The following is a 22,163-nucleotide window of genomic DNA, read 5'->3' as shown; positions in this document are numbered from 1 at the left end:
AAGACTTTGTTTTTATGAAATGAACTACATTGATAACACCCACAGGCATGTGAACTTTGGCATGGTTAACATCCTGCAGGCAATCACTGGCGGTGCGCTGGACCCAGAAGCATGAGAAGACGCCTCACCTGTCCTCACCGCAACTCCCTCTCTCTCTGTAAGTTATCTGCTTGCAGTAACCGCAGCCATGTGAGACCCTCTGCCTGCCTCTTGTCTGGACTAAGGGAGGGCACCTTAATGAACTGATGTATCCCATGGAGGATGTGTACCCCACTTGAAGATTCTCTCCACAAAGGACTCTCTCCTATTAAATTCAAAAAAGCTTTATTTTGTTCTTTACTCTGTGAACTATCCCTCTCCTTTCTTTTTTGCCACCCCACATGGCATGTGGGATCTTAGCTCCTGACCTAAAGATGGAACCTGTACCTGCTGCAGTGGAAGCATGGATCCCCAACCCCTGGACCACCAGGGAAGTCCTCCCTTCCTTCTTTTAATGAAAATACCTCCCAGACTCAGTCTCCACAGCACTGTATCCTCAAGGGACTTCACTAGGGTTGTTCTGGGAAGGTCTGGCAAGTTGTCCTCAGCAGTCCCCACTGGCCCAGTCCCAGTGCCTGAGGCAGGTAGATGGTCAAAATGACAATGTCTGGCCACTTCCATTTATTAAGCAACGATTTTGTGTTGATCCCTACTCTTAAGTGTTCCGTTCTCTCTGTTCACTATAGGTATTTTCTATAACGTCTCCCTAAACACTGAATTAGTTCTGAAACACCTCTTCCAGGGAAATGCAGGATTTGTTTCCTAATAGATTCTGATCGCAACATTCGGCTCAACCAAACATTAGGTAACCTTGTTTTATGTGTGTTAAAGAAACCTTATTTAACATATATTGTTGCTGCAATATTAAATTCATGGCCAACAGCATACAACACATGCCTAAACAAAATCTAACTCACACTTTTCTCCATAAGGCACATCATAGCCTTCTTGCGCTCAAGAACACTAGACGGCACTTCAGCACTATGCATGGGAGCCCTTTTAAACAGCAAAATCACCAACAAAAAAGCACAAAGATGCAGAAAATGTGGCACTGAATAGACTGCCAAAAGGACATGTGTTTACATTAGGAGAGTTGAAACAAGAAGGCAATGTGGCCTCATTTGCCCTCTGCTGAGAATGTGCAGATTGGGTAACTCAAATTTTAAATCACTCTGCACATACTCATGCATGACCACAAAGTGAGCAAGTATTGATTTGAGGATTACAGATCAATTTTAATTAGTAAGTGATGCAAATATGGAACCCACTAATAATGAGGCTTCCTTGGTGAAATAGTCACTTTGACAGTGATACCTGAGCTGGAAGGAACCTCGGAAATCTCTTCTGGCTACTTTCTTTGAGACTTTGGGAGGATAGTATAGTGAGGTAACTTATCCAAAAACATCCACTGCATGTGTGATACACCTGGAACGAGATTCTAGGTCTCTCATACCCAGCTGTTGCCCTTTCCATCACATGTTATTGGGACCAAATGCAACAATTTTAACTTGCTGGTGGCGCTATATGTAAAACTTTGTGCACACTTCCTCCAGATTATTCTCTGCAATAATAAAAATTTGCTTTAGATGAGAATGTTCCATTTGAGGTCTTATAGTATATGGGCACAATGAACAACATGTATATTTAAAAAAGGAAAATCTTAATCCTGAATGAAATGAGATATTAAAAGAACTCAATAAAATATCTGCAGTGAGAACAGGCTTTGACTTTTTAAAATTTAAGTTCCCCAGTGAGCCAATTCATAGATGGGTAATACGAGGGGGAAATGATGTGGAAAAAGGCAAACGTGCTGTGGAATTAGAGATGTGAGCATGTGATGTATAAATGCATAAATAGGAAAGATGTGCCGAGATGTGGTATTTTAGTTGGAAAGTTACTAACGTATGCATATTTATAAATGTATTTTGATGCAAGAGGATCTCATTGTTTTTTATATTCCAACAGTTATACAAAATTAGGTTTTTCCTTATTTGGCTAAAGAAGTACAGAATTTAAAACTCAGGGTAAAAACAGCTCATAACTAATATGGCCTGCAGGCTGTTTGATAAATGTGCATACTTAAACCTATGAACTAAAAAAAAAAAAAGAGAGAGAGAGAACAAAAAAAGAATAGGCAAAGATTTAGTATGTTCTCTGAATAAGATTCTCTGCTTATCATCAATAAGTAGATACAGATACATTATTTCTTTTACATATAAGATTTTTAATTCAAAGAATTGCAAGCCACCTTTCTTGCTAAGACTTTCTACATTCTGAAGTCTGTTTCTCACCACTATTATAAGTTCATCTATTCATTTGGAATGATAATTCAGATGTCCTTATCTAATATTTATGCAACACTTTCAGATACATGGTATGATAAACTTTTCTGTTATTTACAGAACAAGATACTTACAACTCTATTCATTTATTGCACTTTTCACATCATTAGAGAAGGGAGTTAAAGTTCTTATTCCAGGCCATTTATTTATCCATTTCTATCTGAGTTGGTGTCTCAGAATCCATTCTTTGTAACCGTTAAGATAAATGTGTAATTCTCACTCATGCACAACATTTTCTTACACTTAATTTTGTAATGAACCATCTCTCCCCCAAAACAGAGCCTCATTTGTTTTAAGGATAATTTTTATTGATGAGGAACATTTTGCAGTTTTAAAAGGATAATTTTGTTATTTATGTAACATTTTATGTCTTGAAAATTTTCTTTTCAAAGATTAAAAGCCATGATGGTCTCCTTTAGGAAAGCAGCTTATCCATCAATAAGGATCCCATCCTCTTCCAAAAATGAATCGATTAATCATGTCAAAAGATCGCAGAGGCTGGTCATAGGGCAAAATGTGGCCTCCACCTCGAACAATTACCTTAAAGAAGAAAAACAGAAGAAAAACTGAAATTTAGAAAACTGGATATTCTAAATACATGGAAACTTTTAATTTGGATTAAAATGTTCTTAAAGCTTACATGAAATAAAGAACATAGTGTATCAGTTCATGCTTTTGGATATGCTGATTGTCTGTTTTTGATGGCATTAATAATAGGTACCTTAAGGTAAGAAAGTTTTCAAATTGTGTAGTTATTTGATTTTACACCAAATTGCATCCATCTTTCATGTGTATGAAACTGGAAAATTCTTCTTTGTCTCTTTTTAGGAGGGAGCTGTCTGCTTCTCCATGCTGTGCTGTAACTCTTACCTTGTTAGGGGCCTGAGGTTGGGAGAGCTACTGGTTGCAACTAGGTAGAGAAATGTACCTAATTCTACCGTTCAGTAAGCTGGTCCATTGGCCTTCACACTAAGCTACACCTTTTACCTTAACTACACCTTCTACCTTAGTTTACCAGTAATAAAGGAGATATTTTGAGTCTCAAAAAAATTAAAACAACAACAAAAAAGAACTCTGAAATTTTAAAAGGCCTAAAGTGTTTTTGAGCAGCAAAAAATTAGAATTCTATTTTTCCAAGATTTTATTATAAAACATTTTCAAACATATAGCAGATTTGAAAGAATTTCATATATACACCATTTAGATACTCTCATTAACACTTTACTCATTTTCTTACAGCTGCAACTCTCTGCCCATCTATTAATCCATCTTATCTTTTTGACACATTTCAGAGTAAGATGGGGATGTCAGTATACTCCTCCCAAATTTTGTGTAAAATTGACATACAATGGGATTCTCCGGTGGCTTCCCTAGTGGCTCAGACAGTAAAGAATCTGCCTGCAGTGCAGGAGATGCCAGTTGATCCCTGGGTCGGGAAGATCCCCTGGAGAAGGAAATGGCAGCCCACTCCAGTGTTCTTGCCTGGAGAATCCCAGGGACGGAGGAGCCTGGTGGGCTGCCGTCTATGGGGTCGCACAGAGTCGGACACAACTGAAGTGACTTAGCAGCAGCAGCAGCAGCAGCAAGGACTATGAGATCGGACTTACCCCTCATTGGCCTTTGGAGACAACTGCTTCATGCTACCCTCTACCAGCAGCAGCAGCAGCAAGGACTATGAGATGGACTTACCCCTCATTGGCCTTTGGAGACAACTGCTTCATGCTACCCTCCACCAGCAGCAGCAGCAAGGACTATGAGATGGACTTACCCCTCATTGGCCTTTGGAGACAACTGCTTCATGCTACCCTCCACCAGCAGTCAGCTGTGCCTTGCTGCTATGACAGCAATACCTATCTACATTTGTGTTCCAGCTTGCATTTGGAAACCCAGCATGTTCCCTTCTTTGTCTCAGACCGAAAGTGAACACATCTGTGACAGGAGCCCATGCACGTGACCCTGGAGAAAGACTTCTGCTGCCCCCCATGACCCCAGGCTAGAATTCTCTTCCTGTGGCTTCCCATCCAGTCCTCCAGCCTTGGCAGGAATCAGATGAGTGATTTTCATGCAACTTCAGCTCAGCTGAGGACACTTAACAAAGTCGTGTTTATGACAAAACCCAGCTGCTTCAGCTGGAAATGAGTTTGGCAGCAATCGTCCAGAACAGTAAGAAACTGAATACTCAAGAGCTAAAGATCATCCTGCCTCCCTCGCCGACCAGGGCTACTGCTAATGGAGGGCTAGCACAGTGCTTCATGGCCTGGGCTTGGGAGTCGGAGGACAGGAGCGTGACCAGAGGCACAGCAAACTATATAACCTTGGGCAAGCAACTTAACATCTCTGTGTTTCAGTTTTCTTAACGGTACAACAGGGAATGAAATATTATGTCCTGGGATAGTTGTATAAGGAATTAAAGGAATGATATCCATGGAACACAGCACAGTGCCTGGCCTGGGATGGTTCTTGAGAAATATTAGTTGTTGTAATTATTCTTCCAATAATTATCTCTATTCAAAATGTAAGATCAAAATTCATGTAACCAGCATAACTAACGTAGAACATCGTGTTCCTACATTAGCATAAAAATCTTGGTTTAAGGGAGTTGTTTAAAACAGTCGTTCTCAAACCTAAAGGGGAATAAAATTACCCAAGCTTGTTAAAGTAAATTGCTAGGTTCTCACCCTTAGACCTCCCAGTTGTGAAGGTCCCAGCCAGGGACTAAGAATTTGCACTTCTAACAATTGCTCAGTAATTCTGGTGCTGTTGGTCCAAAGACTACTCTTTGAGGACCTCTGTTTAAAAGAACTTCCTATTTTGTGGCAGGTTGTTCTGTTTTTACATCAAGGGAAAACACAAAGAAAAATTTGTGTAACATCTACTAATGACACCCTTCTACATCTATGATAATCAAGTAGCGAAGAAGAGATGACAGTGACAGGGGTTAGGTGTTACAATTCTTACTCTCAATGACTTGCCTGATCCTTGATCCAATTCTGAGCTGCCATACGTAATGACCAAATGACATCATAAATGGTGTCATTAAGATTGGAAAGAAAAGCTCATTTAAGAACAGTCTTTTTCACATGCCACAAAATTCTCAAAGTAGGTTCTCTAGCAGATTCCCATATAGCATTTTGCTGAAGTTAACCTCAAAAATGAATTTATGAATGCTGAAAAAATAAACCACTCTGTTGTAATAGCCAAGCCACTCACCACTCACAAATCAAGGACAGAAACCACTCCAGAGTTTTTAGAGGTGTGTATGTAACAGGGCCATGATTATATATTTAAATGTGACCAGACTAATCTTGAGGCTCCCTGGATAGAAATGGTCTCATCACCAGAAACTGGATATTTTGGGTGCTTTCACATTAAAACTGAAACTGCTAAACTCATGTGTTCCAGATGTCATGAATTTTAAAAGAGTTATACAAAACACTTTAAAGCTTCATTCCACTTTATGTTTTAGAAAAGAATATGATTCTCCATGGAACTAGAAACATGGACTGGGCAATAAAGATTTCTCAGCTGTGCCTTTTGAGATGAAATATAAGGGGAAATTCACAATGGGTGTGTTGACACAGATGTGTCATGGGAGACTTCAAGGGGGGTCAAGGAGGAGCAGATCACTGGACAGACAATGGTGAGTGGGGAGGGGGAAAGAGATGCAGTAAAGACAGGAAACTGCGTTCAGAAACAGTGGGGCATGAAACTGCATTGCACCTGCAAGAATCTGAAAGGAGTTCCGGTTATGAGGAATTAGAAAGAAAGCAGAAGGAGCAGCTGAACAGGTAAACCCCATATGACATGCTGCTGGGATCCACCGACCTTTTCATACAGATTTTGTGTGTGTGTGTTAAAATACACATAACATAAAATTATCATTCTAACCATTTTACTATGGACAATTCAGTAACGTTTAATATATTCACAATGTTGAGCAACCATCACCACTATCCAGTTGCAGAATATTTTCATCACTGCAAAGGAAACCTGTACCCATTAGCAATCACTTTCTATTCCTGTCTCCCTGCCAGTCTCTGACAATCACTAACCTACTTTTTGTTTCTATGTTTTTGTTGCCTATTCTGGGTATATCCTTGAGAGGTTGAAGCAGAATAGTGATATGCTCAGATCTGCATTAAAGGAAGATGACTTCATAGCCACTGAGGGGGCTGGTTTGAAGGAAATGATACTGGGACAAGGAGGCTGTTCAGGTGGGAAATGATGTGAAGCAGAGATGGTAAGAAGGCGAGAGAAGAGGGATGTTGGGATTGAACCTGAAAAATTAGTGATTAATCAGGTATAAAGTTAAGTGGAAAACCCTCTCCCTGCTCCCCAACACATGAACATCCTCCCCATTTCAGGCTTCTGAAACATGCAGCTTGGTTATTAACCAAGAGGCACACGGCCAAAGCAGGTCAGGGGGCAGGTGAAAAAGGACAATTTCTTTTTTTTTTTGGATAACTGTGGCTGTGTGCCAATAAAACTGGACACTTAAATTAGAACTTCATACAACTGTTATGTGAAACAAAAATCTTTTATATTTTTCAAACATTGCTGCTGCTGCTGCTGCTAAGTCGCTTCAGTCGTGTCCGACTCTGTGCAACCCCATAGACGGCAACCCACCAGGTCCCCTGTCCCTGGGATTCTCCAGGCAAGAGTACTGGAGTGGGGTGCCATCCCCCTCTCCAAAGCATGAAAGTGAAAAGTGAAAGTGAAGTCGCTCAGTCATGTCCAGCTCTTAGCAACCCCATGGACTGCAGCCCACCAGGCTCCTCCGTCCATGGGACTCTCCAGGCAAGAGGACTGGAGTGGGTGCCATTTGGCTTGTGTGCCATAGAAAGAGAGGCAGAGTTGGCCAACCCTGGCTTTAGAACACATCCTCCTGACATCACCATGAGGCAAGTGGCTAACATCACCCTCACCACTTGATGTAGTAGAGCGTGAGAATCTGAGAGTTCATCCAGATTAGTTTTCCCCTCCTCCTCCGATTCACAGAGGAGGTTTTGGTGCCTGACTTCAGGCCATACCTCTTGTGAGTGACAGTGTCAGGCTGGAGCTTGGGTGTCTTGATTTAAGTCTACCTACCTTCTCCCACTCGGTTCCAAAAATCAAAATTTAAGATGTCATCCACAGCCACATCCACTGCCATTTCTCATCAGCAGTTCATCATTTTTTTCATTTTAAAAGAATTTATTCTAATAAATACCTTAAAATTAAGGATTAAGCTCAAGTTATACAGAGAATTATTTTCAAAAAATTTTTATTATTTATTTATTTTAAAGAGGACAGATTTCTAGTTCTTGTTTTCTACTACAGATTGATGGAGACACTCAAGATCATCTTGTTTGTTTCTGATTTACATTAGAGTTCTTTTATTATGTTTATTCCATTCCACATTTACAAATGCTTACCTTTTCACTTTCAGACATGAACCCTGAGTATAAATTAAATAAATAGGCATTCAATTAAAATGTATACTAAAAAGAAAAGGTACTTGGGAATAAGAATAAAAAATAAGCCAAAGCTTGCTAGCAGCCCCCTCGTAACAAAAGAGTGAGGCAAATCACTTTCAATAAAAGAAAAAAAGCCAAGATCAAGGCTCAGTGTTGCTCCCACAACACTCTGGGAAGACTCCTTCATATTTGCCACTGTAAGTTCTACTATAGCAAATGATTACGGAGGCAGAAAGGTGCTTTGCTGCTGCTGCTGCTGCTAAGTCGCTTCAGTCGTGTCCGGCTCTGTGCGACCCCAGAGACGGCTTTAGCTGACCTAAATGCAGCCACAGCAGCGGCATCATTTCTGGAGTAGTCAGTACATAACTTTGATGCTACCTTACAGGTCCAAGGTGCTTTCCAGGTGCACCATCTAACTTAATCAATTGAAACAAGATCATAATTTAAGATTTCCGCTTTTCATTATGACACATTAATAGCATGTGCCAAACCAATGCCACTATTAAAAACAACAATAAAAACTTAAGGTCATGGAATCATGAGTCAGCAGATCTAGGTTTGAGCCTAGTTCTGTGACTTTGGCACAATGACTTAATTATCCCTATTTTCCCATCTGTAAAATGGAGATAGGAATTAAGGCAACCAGTTGTCTCAGTTTACCTAGGACTCAGAAGTTATTAGGAGCATAGAACCTTAGTGCTAATGCTGAAATCTGGAATGGTTAGTCACCATAAGAAAAGTAAACTTTCTGTGAGAATTCAGAGAAACAGTGCATATAAAATACCCCACGGCACTCAGTCCACAGATGCATATTAAGCTCGTACCACGTAGCATATAGGCAAATAATAAGCACTCAACTAGAGTGCCATTATCTGAATTTTAATAGTCAAAGGAGTATGTTTTCCTTTTAAGAGCAGAGAAAGATCAGAAGTTACTAAGAACTGTAAACTTTACTACCACTATACTTTTTCAGAAAGATGGATCACAACATTTTGTTTAGGAAGGGATATATTTCTCTTCCAGGCTTCTTTTATCTCCATGCTATAAATCCTTCCTTCCATGGGAAAGAAGGTCCCAATTAAAGTAAGGAAGCAACTTAAATAAGAAATCAAACCTTTGTCAATATGCTTACCTGTCTAGAGCAAACTGTATCCCTTAAGCCTGCCAACACCAAGATCCATCCCATTCTTTCCCTCCACCCCCTTTCACCACATGCAATGCCAAACACCCTTTTCTCTCCACACAGAAATGTCAAGCAAGCAAGACCTTACTTGTCTTAGCAGAATGGCAAAAAGCCACTGTCTTTTTTGCCTTTTAAGAACACACTTTATAACACAGGATTTGATGCAGTTAAAAAGTAATCAAATTTTTACTTCCTTCATGTCCAGTTTTTATACTTGATATCCACAAGGGAATAAAAAGCACGATCCAGTTCATTAATTACCTTACTCAATATCTAACTTTATGAGCTACATACAGTTTGTAGTTTTCCTTTGGAGGAGAGACTGAGAGTGGAGGAGAGGGCAGAGGTTAGAGCAGCAAATGCTCTCTGCCAGGAGTGGTGTGAGGACTTAGATCCTGACTCACTGTCTGCTGGGTAACATGGAAACAAGGGCCGGCCAACTTGCCAAAATTTGGCTTCCTGCAAACAGCAGTGCAGGTCGGCTCCAGCAGTAGTGCGCTGAGGTTCTTTTCCACTGGCTCAGGAGATTGGATTAATGAGCACATTGCTGATCGACTCCACTTTAAGTGACATCATGTTGGTACCCTGAAATCAGCCGTGGTGGGACAGCTTACACCATGGAAATCAGCAAGCACTAGAGATCCGAGTCTCCCTTCCTTTCCAAGCTAGTTTACCTCAGACCACTGGTTCTCTGATACTTTGACTCTCCTGGGGAAACATGAAATGTTAGGCCATTCTTCCTCTTTCCCCAAACAAAAGAAATATTCATTCAAATAGGTAAATTATAAGGCCCAAATCTCTGAAACCTTGGCTCAGGATATCAGATGGGCTGGGTTTAAAATATTTGCAAGAAGGTAAGAATATTAATGGACTTTCCTGGTGGCCCAGTGGTAAAGAATCTGTCTGCTAATGCAGGAGATGCGGGTTTGATCCCTGGGTTGGGAAGATCCTCTGGTAAAGGAAATGGCAACCTACTGCAGTATTCCTACCTGGGGAATCCCATGGACAGAGGAACCTGGTGGGCCACAGTCTGAAGTGAAGTGAAGTCACTCAGTCGTGTCCAACTCCTTGTAACCCCATGGACTGTAACCTACCAGGCTCCTCCCTCCATGGGATTCTCCAGGCAAGAGTACTGGAGTGGGTTGCCATTTCCTTCTCCAGGGGACCTTCCCGACCCAGGGATCAAACCCGGGTCTCCTGCATTCCAGGCAGACGCTTTAACCTCTGAGCCACCAGGGAAGCCTATGAGGTTGCAAAAAGAGTCAGACATGACTTAGTGACTGAACAACATCAAGAAGATTAATATTTGCCTGCTTCCAATCTACATCGTCTTTACTGATAAACCAAAGAGTGCAGGCAAAAAGAGTGCCCTTAGTCCAGCTGACAATGCAGCAATATCGCAACACAACCTTATTTTGTTCCTTCATTTCTCTACCCACTCCACACTGTACCATGTTGGCCCCATTTAATATTCCCATAAGCAACTTGGTTCCTATAAGCAACCAGATAAGTAAATCTGGTTACACTTTCAAATTAAAACAACAAAAAGTTACTGTTTAAAAAGCAAACCCCAATTCCCTTTGTTCCTCAAATATCATTAATTTTTAAAACCCATTCTCCATGTGTGGATAATACTTTAAATGTTAGCCTTCTTAGGTTCTCTGTTAAATTTCGATAGGTTATTAAAAAAAAAAAACTTAGCAGCTAAGAGAAAATTATGCATCATTGCTTAGCTGTTATACCTCAGCAAATAGATCTGCTATCCAATTTATATTTTAAATAACACAATAAATTAGCTCCCTGAGTATTAACTAAGTGCATATTTGGGTAGCTTAATTTAGAAGCATTCTTTTTATGCTAATCAGTCCTCTCTAATGAAATAGAATCACATGAACTAAACTGACTCTTGGCAAATAGTCAAGAGTAAAATTGGGAGTTGCTATTGTTTATTATTTCCTTTGTTTTCAGGAAGCAAGCTCTGTGTGTGTGTGTGTTTTAAGAAAACGGAAAAAAAATCATCAAATACCGAGAATTCAATTTTTTTGGAGAGGACACACTAGTCAGCCACTGAGATAATGAAACTTCTACAACTCCTTCCATAAATTTTTGTTTCCCAGAATATTTCTCCGTTTTTCTTTTATGTAACACAGAAAGGAAATAGTCTTCAGTGGACATAAACAATGCATCCTTTCGCTTGATGGGAATTGTTTTGAACTATTCATTATCTCAGCATGTCTAGTCTATTTCCTAGAAGAAATTCTGGTGTGTACAAGTGGTGAGCCACTACTACATTCCTTGAGAACTGTAGTATTTGAATACACACAGTAGTGAGAGGGGTGTGGGCATAAGTTAGGGGCCAACTTGATTTTAATTCTAATTCACTGAAATTTCCTGGGTGCTAGGAACTGTGCTAAGGGGCTTGCTACAAACATAAATCAGATATTATTCCTGTCCTCAAGGAGCTCCATGTCAAATAGGGGAGAAAGGTAAATGAAACCCCAGTGGGGTGCCTGCAACAGGAGCTGTACATAGAGATGCAGAAAAGGAGGAATTCTAGGAGAAGGGCTTCCTAGAGGTGATACTGGTGTTTAGCTCTGAAAAGCAAATGGGGGTTTTCCAGGCAGTTGGAGGAGGAAGAAGGGCCTGGTATGAAAACCAAAGGGAATCCCATGGGAATTACTGGCTGACAAAAGAGTAAGGTGTGTTTGGGGAACTATAACATGTTTTGCTTTGTTTCTCAGGATTCTAATTAAGAAAGAGGGAGAGTGAGAATCCAGGTTGGGGAAGGAAGCAGAGGCCAGATCAAGTAGCCTTACTTTTGTGTGTATAGGGTTCGGACTTCATTCTTCAGAGAGTTAGTGAGAGATTTTAGACAAGGATAAAACTGGATCAGACTTGCATTTTGGAAAAAGCACAAAGAGAAGGGTAGGTTGGAGAGGAAGAATACTAGTTAAGACCAGCTAAGGAGGCTATTTTAAAAGGAAAAAGTTTAAACAAGTTAAAACACATATTCAGAGTGTTCCTGAATAGCATCTTTCAAAATTTGTGCCTTTTCTTAAAACACCACAAAGCAAAAACTGTTTCACTTAAGAAATCATAACGTAGTATAGCCATTTTTTTAATGTCCTCCAAAATGCTGTATGTTTTCTAATTGGTTTGTATAAAATTAGTGTTTTTCAAGTAGTTCTTTGTGGTTTCTGTGTCAAGCACTAGGAAGTGAGTAAAATCAAGTCAGTGAGAAGGGTACTATAAACCAAATGCAAGAAAGGCTAGCTAAAGAACGGGGTGAGTCGTATTTGCCAATAGCTATTCTTAATTTTCTGGTAAGACTCACAGCAAAGCAACTGGCTAAACCATTTCCTTGTTCTTTCAGTGGAAAAGTGATGGAAGTGTTAGAAAAAGATTCAGATTTTTCTCCCTGTAGTCCAGAGCTTGCCTGCAAATCCAGACATATGTTGAAATGTCTTTTATTAGTTGCTTCTTATACTAAGCCACTGTTGGTAAGCTGAGGCAAAAAGGTGCCGAAAGACTAAATTTCTAATTGTTTTAAGCTGGGTATTTTGATAGCCAACATTAACCCAGGTCATCCAAAAAGAAAATTGCATCTCCCAACTAGAGGAGCACTAAGACTTAGACATGACACGTCCATTCCATCCTTTTACTGGGTGTGAATACTACAGTCTTTTAATTGACGATAGCCAGAGAAGAATATGGGAATGAGAGCGAGAGAAAAGGAAGCTAGACTATGAATGTTAGACATTAGGCCCCTTTCCACTTCATAAGCTCAGGTGAAAGATACCAAGAAACAAGTCCAAGAGTTGGTGATACAGTGGAATAATCAGAACTCTTGGATATTACTGGCAAGAATACAATCAACTGGGAAAACAGTTTGGTGTTATCTATGGAAGCTAAAGAGGTTCAAACACTATTAAACCATCTGTTCTACCTCTACATATTATTCTTAAGAGAAACTCTAGCATGGAGGCCCAAGGAGATATGTGCAGCAATATTGTTCATAGCAGCAATATTTATAGTAACAGAAAGCTGGAAACAACCCAAATGTCCATCAGCAGTGGAATGGATGAATGGTGTAATCATACAATAGAATGCTATTCAGCAGTGAAAAGGAACAAAAACTGGATCATCGAGAAAGCAAGAGAGTTCCAGAAAAAACATCTATTTCTGCTTTATTGACTATGCCAAAGCCTTTGACTGTGTGGATCACAATAAACTGTGGAAAATTCTGAAAGAGATGGGAATACCAGACCACCTGACCTGCCTCTTGAGAAACCTATATGCAGGTCAGGAAGCAACAGTTAGAACTGGACATGGAACAACAGACTGGTTCCAAATAGGAAAAGGAGTACATCAAGGCTGTATATTGTCACCCTGCTTATTTAACTTATATGCAGAGTACATCATGAGAAACGCTAGGCTGGAAGAAGCACAGGCTGGAATCAAAATTGCTGGGAGAAATATCAATAACCTCAGATATGCAGATGACACCACCTTTATGGCAGAAAGTGAAGAGGAACTAAAAAGCCTCTTGATGAAAGTGAAAGAGGAGACTGAAAATGTTGGCTTAAAGCTCAACATTCAGAAAATGAAGATCATGGCATCTAGTCCCATCACTTCATGGCAAATAGATGGGGAAACAGTGGAAACAGTGTCAGACTTTATTTTTGGGGGCTCCAAAATCACTGCAGATGGTGATTGCAGCCATGAAATTAAAAGACGCTTACTCTTTGGAAGAAAAGTTATGACCAACCTAGCTAGCATATTAAAAAGCAGAGACATTACTTTGCCAACAAAGGTCCATCTAGTCAAGGCTATGGTTTTTCCAGTGGTCATGTATGGATGTGAAAGTTGGACTGTGAAGAAAGCTGAGCACTGAAGAATTGATACTTTTGAACTGTGGTGTTGGAGAAGACTCTTGAGAGTCCCTTGGACTGCAAGGAGGTCCAACTAGTCCATCCTAAAGGAGATCCATCCTGAGTGTTCATTGGAAGGACTGATGCTAAAGCTGAAACTCCAATACTTTGGCCACCTCATGCAAAGAGCTGACTCATTGGAAAAGACCCTGATGCTGGGAGGGGTTGGGGGCAGGAGGAGAAGGGGATGACAGAGGATGAGATGGCTGGATGGCATCACCGACTCAACGCACATGACTTTGAGTGAACTCCGGGAGTTGGTGATGGATAGGGAGGCCTGGTGTGCTGTGATTCATGGAGTTGCAAAGAGTTGGACATGACTGAGCGAATGAACTGAACTGAACTGAACTGAACTGAAACATGAAAAGTAAAATATTGTTTATGGAGATGTTTATCTGTAGTAAAACTATAAATTTTTTAAAAAGGATGGTAGAAACAAAACTCAGGGCAGTAGTTTACCTCCAGGGCCAGCGAGGGAAGAGAATGGGATTGGGAGCGTGCGCTGCTGGTAATGCTACATTTCCCAAGTGACCTGTAAGCACAGGAGTAGTCGTTTACCATTGTTTGTTTGATCTTATACAAGTATAATACATATTTTTGGTAATTCTTCAACTTTTAATTAAAACAGAAAAAACCCACCTATTGATACTGCCAAACTCATAAAAATGAATCTATAAGAAATTTAACATGTTCTCTGTTGTGCTTTTCCCTTCTGCCCAACACAGAGATAATGAAATGGACCATATGTCTAAACATGGTAAATGGCAAGAATATGGATAAGCAATTGAACGAAACAAATGCAAAAGTGGGAAGTGCCCTTCTGGCAAGCGGCTCCAAGAAGACAGAACTGGTACCAGAATGGAAACCTTGGGACTCTAGTTGCTGCATAAATAATAATAATAATAGAGGAACAAAAATAAACACTCACCTCTCCATGCTGGAGAGCAAAATAGCAAGAAGTTGCCAAACATTTTTTTGTTTTGCTAGATTATTTTTTATTCTCTAAATCTAAGCCTCTATATTCCCCTTCTTCCCTGTTTCTGTATGTTAGAAGATCAGTATAAGTGGGGTGCGGGGGGGGAACAGAATAAAATAAAGGCTGGATGCTTCATTTATTGTCAACAGGGATGTTTCAGATCACTTTTAAACTAGAAGGGACTCAAATGCTTTAGAAACATCTCATCACTCAATTTAGCAACTTTCATATACTGTTGTTAGACTGCCATGAACAAAATGTGCAGGCCCCTCCACTTCTTCCATCTCTCATCAAGACTGTTTCCATGTTATGGTAAAGTAAACACTAGATACAGTGGAAATATTTCTAGGTCTATCTGATGAATAATACCCCATTTCATCATCTGAGCCCTTAAGACATAGTATCTCATAAGGACTGTATTAGAAGGGACTGGGGGGAGCTTCTTATCCTGTGAAAACAGATTCATGCTAGGAGAGGTCAATAAGGACAATAAAATTAATATTTATTACATGCTTACTAGGTCCCAGTGTATCAAGGAATACATAAGCATTATCTTAATTAATCCTAATAATGAATCCTTCTGCAAGAGAATTAGGTATTAATATTATGATGAGGAACTTCTTAGAGAGGTAAGAAATTTGCCCAAGGTCACACAGTTAGTAAGTGGTGGAGCTAGGAGCTAATCCAGGTTGAACACAGTATCCACTCTCCTAATCCCTATACTTCAGGGTCACTTGAGTATGGTGATAGTAGAAGTAGTGAGAATCACCAAGGTAATAAATAAAATTCAAGTTCATAACTTCTCAGCTTGAGAAGGTGGCCCATGTTTGGGTACATGGGAGGGTCTAGGAATTATTATCAACAATTCAAATAGTCTAACACACAGGTTCTTTGTCTTTTTGTGCCATAGACCCCTATGGCTATTTAGTGTCACCTATAAATGTCTCAGAGCAATGTTTTTAAATACATGATTCACTCATATATATATATATATTATGATACATATGTATTAGAGATTGCAAATTAAAATTATAGATTGACATTATCAAAACAGTTAAACATGGACTTCACTGGTGGTCCAGTGGTTAAAACTCTGCACTCCTTCCCAGAGCAGGAGTTCTGGGTTCAATCCCTGGTCAGGGAACTAGATTCCACATACCACAACTAAGACCCAGCACAGCCAAATAAATAAAATAAATACAAATAAATATTTAAAAACACAAAACAAAGTAACAGTTAAACATGAATTTGTGACATATCAACATATGTCCTTCTATATGAACACATAACAAAAGAGCAACTTGTAGGTCTGATAACTTCTATAACTTTAGGCATAAGCATTGTTTCTAGCTATTTGCAACAGCATCTGTATTTGATATGAAACTATCTCTGCTTTCTATGGTGACAAAGTCAAAGGCACTGCTAATACTGCTGTGGTTTGTTGCCTACATTCATAATGGAAGGAAATGCTAAATTTCATAATTCATAATAGGAGGAAATGATGTTCCAGTTAGAGGTTAGTGAAAATAAAGATGCAATTTTCCCCCCTTATAAGTTCACTGACCTCTTAAATCCTAACCAAAAAGCCTCACCCCGGGTTGGCAATCTATTAAATAACCTAACTAGGAAGCATTAAGTTTACTCCTGATAAGGCTTCAGTCTAAATCATTGCAATTTTATTTTTGCTTTGGCACAGAACTAATCATATCTATCTAATATATTATTGGATCAATAATTAATATCCAGAAACAAACTGTGACTGGTGGACATCCTTGCTGAGAACTCTCTGGATGATGTTTACGGGAGATCTTGCCTGACCTAGTTGTATCCTTGTTGGAAAGTAATAAGAAGGCACTACTATCTGAAGACACCACACATGAGGACCACATCGTTTCAGTATAGGACAGAATGCTGCTGGGAAAAGGAAGCTAATGCTTTGAGTAAATAAAAAAGTTTTTCTATGAATCTAAATTACCAACAGTCTATCTGTGTTTTGAGAGAACAAAGACCACTTGTCAACCTGCAATACATGGCAGGGAATTAAGGTTTAAAACTTGGTTTAAGGTTTTGCCTGAGGATTTCAGAGAATCAGAGCCACATCAGTAAATACTGTTGACTAGAAGACACTTTTCTAAATGTGATGCTTCAGATCAATGGCTGGTTTGTTAAGAGTAAATCTATGTTCTCAGGTTTCTGGTTGGCTGGTAAGTAAGTAAAATAGCTCAGGATTTACAGCACCCTCTAGGAATCAGAAGTTTATCCAAACATAAGCCACGCAGGATTCCTGTGAGATAGATGGGAGGCATTTCAGTATCAATAAAGGAACAAAAGACATACAGTTTATGTCCCCAAACCAGCTGCATATTAAATTCCCTAAGAAGCTTAAATACTGATGCTCAGGTCTTAACCCTAGACCAATAAAGTCAGAATATCTGGAAACAGGCCTTGGGAATCTATATTTGCAAGCGTTGAGACACACTGGATTAGGAAAACACAATGGAAAGGGATGATCCCAAGTTCTTTGCCATTCTTGTTAGCAAGAGGAATCTCACCTTGCTCTGTGATTTGCTTTGACCAAGATGATGCAATGAAAATAACATCTGGGACTTTTGAACCCTAGCCTTAAAAGGATAGGCATCTCTTGTTTCTCAATTTAGGAGACCTGCCGCCATGCTGTGAAGTCTAGGCCAGGACACCGCATGGTTAGAGGTCATATGGAGAGAGCGCTAGAGGAGAAGAGACTCACTTGGATGTTCCAGCTTTAGCCAAACTCTCAACTGAATGCAGCTGCAGGTGTGAACTACCCCAATCAGAAAAACCTCCTTGCTGAGCCCATTCCACCCATGTAATTGTGAGAAATAATACATTGTTATTGGGTCAAGCCAGTAAGTTTTAGAGTGATTCCTTATTCTGTAACAAATAACTGTAAGAAGGAAATATTTACTAAGAACTCTTTATTCCCCTGAAAGATTTGTTATTCCTATCTTGGAATCTTGACATAAATTGAAAAGCAAGACTGGATTCATCTTTCTAATGAAGAGAGAAGACAATGACATGACAGCTTAAGCGAAAGTGTATAGTATGCAAACAAAGGAAGACTAGTACTCCATGTGGTCTTAGGCAAACCACCAGCTCCTACTGCTGTCTACCACCCCCACCTATCCCCCCTGCAAATCCTGAGAGCTTGCAACTGCACCATCTGGGTGGCCTTTGTGGCAGACAGAGAAATGCATCATCAGATCCTCCCTCAAGGATGGACTTGCGGTCCAGCTGTGGGAAATCCAGTCAGCAGACAGCCTCCAGCTGTCAGCTCCTTCAGGGTCTGCCTCAGCTGCACAGCACAACCTCTCCCAAAATGATGCCCTTCTTGGGGCATCCCACATTTGGTGACTAAGTGAGGTGGGGGGTGTATAAAGGCCGATCATTTTTGTCTGATGTAAGATACTCTGATGGAAACTACTCTCTTTGGACCTCTCTCCCAGGTTGGCCAAGGTTTGTCAGGCCCACATCATAGTTTGATTTCCTCCTCTGCCAATGCTGATTCCTACTCCTTCCTTTCTCAGGTGTTAATCCCTAATGAACATCTTGTACCCTAAAGTCTGCCTCAATACCTGCTTCTGGAGAATCTAACCTGTAATTGCCATGAAACTCTCTAATAATGGCAAGTCTTATTAGTGAGGTCAGGGGATGGTTTGATGGCTATATTCTGATTGTCTGCCCACAGTTTGATTCCCATAAAGAGACAGAAGAGCCTTCCCCAGGTCTGGAAGATGGAGACAAAGAACCCATGGATAAGGCCATCCCTTTTTGTAGAAATCAACACAGCTGGGATAGAGATGAAGATTCTGTTTAACAATTTCTGTAACATAGCCAAAACATTTTCCCTGGAATTAGCTGCATTTGGTAATCATTGTCTCAAATCTGTTTAACAGTTACTTTCCTCCATTAAATATTGTTTTAACTTCTCATCCCCTATCAACTAGTTGAATGTAAAAGTGACATTTATTGCTGTTTGCTTACTCTGATCGTTGTCAGTGCAACCAAGGACTTGCTGAAGACCTTTCTGGAAACTGTTGGTTCCTTCAGAAATAGTTTCTACTGCTCCCTAAGCTGTTTAAAATTCTAAATTAAAAAAAAAAATGAATTTTTAGCAGGAAGGTCAAGAGAGGCAGGTGGCCGACTCTCTCTCATTCCCTCTGCAGATTATCTGTGGACATGTTGAAATTCTAGCCTGAGCTTCCCTTCCACTCAAAGGACTATGGTTATTCTTTTCTCCATTTTTCAGTTGCATGTAGTCAAAGGAACAAAACAGTTAATGTTAGCACAATGAAGAAGCTGTGGTTGTTACTGCTTTCTGTCTCCACACCAGGCTTTCCCTATCCTCCTCCTCCTTGTAAGCACTCTGCTTCCCTTTAGAAAACAGCTTCTTCTGTGTGGACTGGATGTGCTGCCAAATACACTGGCCACCACCAACACTCCACCCACATTTGTCACCACCATCACATACACACCCTGAGGCGAGACTTGTAGCTGAGGTCTGGCGGGCAACTGGAGTATTCTATCCTTCCCGCTGCATAGCCTTCACAGGTATTTAAGCACGGTGGTGCAGAGGAAAGAGCAAGATGCAGACTGTTAAATCCCTGGTACAACTGCTGCTTGAAACCCTAAGGAAGTTTCTCAGATGAAACTTCTGTTTCTTTATTTATAAATTAGTAAATACAATTACATAATTTAGAGGGGAGCTACCAATATTCTATAAAATTGTGGCTAAGAAAGTGTGTGGCAGACCACTGGCTCGAGGGCTTGCAAACGCTGGAGGGTCAGTAGCCATCCTTGGCGTCTCTTTTGGCCTTCCTGACACCTGCATGAACCAACCACCACACCTAGTAAGTGGCAAGACTGAAATTCACACAGGCTGGTCTGACTCCACAGTCCACCTTCCTCTCATTACCCCAAACCATCTCCCATCGATCTTGACTCTCCAAACAGTCAAGCTTCAAGGGTGGCGGGCTCCTCCCCTTTGGCTTCTCTGTATCCCCCAGCGGAATGTCTCACTCCTTTTGGAAACTCAGGGAGAAACCCCTGAGAAGAGTGTGGCAGACCATAGGCCTGAGAACTTCATAAGACCAAACATGAGTCAAGGTCAAAATACAAGCTGTGGCTCAGGGCTTGTGCTTTTGGAGACTGGGGGGCTTGCTGTGAGCCTGGGGAGGGCACCAGGATGACACCAGCATGCCAGGCACTCCTTGTGGGCACTTAGCTTTCGAGTTCATTTAACTGCACAGTAAGCACTATTTTTCAAACAGGAATCGGTCCTCACAGCTTGGACATCATGAAGTTTATCTCCTCTATTTCGGGACCTCAGGATCAAGCACCAAGAAGGTGATCTCGGGAAGTAGATGAAGAACCTTCTTCCAATACTAACATGACTCTCTATTTCCTGGGGGTACTCCTATTTTCCAGGGCTTCCCTGCTGGCTCAGCTGGTAAAGAATCCGCCAGAAATGTGGAAGACCTGGGTTTGATCCTTGGGTTGGGAAGATCCCCTAGAGAAGGAAAAGGCTACCCATTCCAGTATTCTGGCCTGGAGAATTCCATGGACTTTCACTTCCACTTCATTTTCCTTCTTCTCTGACCTATTTCCGCCCTGAATTCATCCTATTGCTGCCAATTTAAACTTTCCAAAGCTTTGAAAATGTGCTTAATTATCTTCCATGGCAACAAACACTGTATGCTTCCACTTATATGAGATACTTAGAGCACTCAAATTCATATAGTGGTTGCCAAGGGTTGGGGAAGGGGGAATGGGGAGCTGGCGTTGATAATTACAGAGTTTCAGGTTTACAAGATGAAAAGAGCTGTAGAGATGGATGGTACATAATCATATGTATGCACTTAATACCACTCAACTGTATACTTAAAAATGGTTAAGATGGCAAGTTTTCAATGTATATTTTATCACAATAAAAAAAATTTGGAAAAAAAATTATTCAATTCCCACCCCTCCTACTGCTTAAGACAATGGAACACTCACCCCTTTGCCTACTATCGAGGCTCCGTGATCCCTTTCCAGTTTCTCTCCCAGCTTGCACCCTCCAGGCATGAGAATAGAAGCCAGACTGTGTGCTCTGCCTGTGTCCTGTTCTGTATGCTCCCATTCTGAGGCTCTGCCCACCATGCTTCTTCTCTGCTCATTTTAGCCAATTTCAGCGTTGATTCTTTTACTAACATGAGAACTCCCCAGGTAAATCTATAACACTTCTTAACACTGGATGAGCCTTGCCTTACCACCTACTAAGCACCACCTACCTTTTAAAAAAATCCCTGATACTCTGTCTATAGAAAGGCACATGTATGTAACTCAAGAACTAACACTACAAGTAAAGTACACTCTTTCTCAGGCCTGCTTTAATTGTGGCAGATGTGCATGCAGGCTCCAGTTTCAAGTGTACTAGCTTTCTGCTGCCAATCCATCATTCCAGAGGTGGGTGCCCTTGTAAAGTAGAAAACTACTGAGCTGGAAGCCAGGGGACCTGAAATCGAATTTAATTTCAGACATGAAATGGATACGGGACTTTGGGACAGTCATTTAACCTCCAGGCTTTAGTTTCTCCACCTGGAAAAGGAGATCTAAAATTTGCTCCAGCTGGAAAATTTTACCTACAGGAGAGAGAAAATTATTTATTGAATAACCTAAGCTGATACTGATAATGAAAACAAAAATTATGATATCTCAAGTTGCAATCAGGAAAAAGAGACTTGTTGGAAATAATGCAAAATTCATGGTAGAAGAAACTACGCTCACTATGATTGCACAGGAATGAGAACTGACTGGTGACTCATGTCTTCCTTTTAATCTCTAAATGAAAAATAATTATTCTCCATAAAAATATTTTCAGTGAAATAAAGATATTTAAAAAATGCTTTTTTTCCCCAGAAAATGTAGCTTCATGAAGTTTTTTCTAGAAAGCTGTTTTTAAAGAATTCATCAGTGTTATTATTCTGATGAAAATTTTATATTTATAAATGTGGCATCTTGGCATGTTTGGAGTTGATGATTCAATGATGTAAGAACAGAAACATCCTGCATTTCAAAAGCAGTGATGCCATCAAAACAGATCATGAACAGCAGCTGTGATTTCTGGAGAAAGGCAGAGAAAGACCCCAAAACGTGCAGCAAGGTGGCCTTGACAGTGATGGACATGGATTGTCACCAGCCAAGCAGAGAGAGGATTAC

The 22,163-nt window shown here is 40.4% G+C and overlaps 1 protein-coding gene across 3 annotated transcripts in view; it reads right to left on the bottom strand.

Annotated features, from left to right (window-relative positions):
* Window positions 1-2,242: 2,242 nt before the first annotated feature.
* Window positions 2,243-22,163, bottom strand: part of CPVL (carboxypeptidase vitellogenic like) — a 129,706-nt gene continuing 109,785 nt past the window's right edge. For 2 of the 3 annotated variants that reach the window (XM_040259715.1, XM_040259713.1), the window contains one exon: window positions 2,668-2,921. In XM_040259715.1, the coding sequence (XP_040115649.1) occupies window positions 2,817-2,921 (105 nt within the window). In that variant the 3' untranslated portion in view covers window positions 2,668-2,816. Of the gene's footprint in view, window positions 2,922-22,163 lie in introns of all 3 variants that reach the window. The other variant, XM_040259714.1, reaches the window with a different exon arrangement.

This window comes from Oryx dammah, unplaced genomic scaffold (assembly GCF_014754425.2).
Source record: "Oryx dammah isolate SB20612 unplaced genomic scaffold, SCBI_Odam_1.1 HiC_scaffold_18, whole genome shotgun sequence".
Lineage (NCBI taxonomy): Eukaryota > Metazoa > Chordata > Mammalia > Artiodactyla > Bovidae > Oryx > Oryx dammah.
The sequence above is the reverse complement of the archived record's forward strand: the minus strand, read 5'-3'. Positions and strand labels throughout refer to the sequence as shown.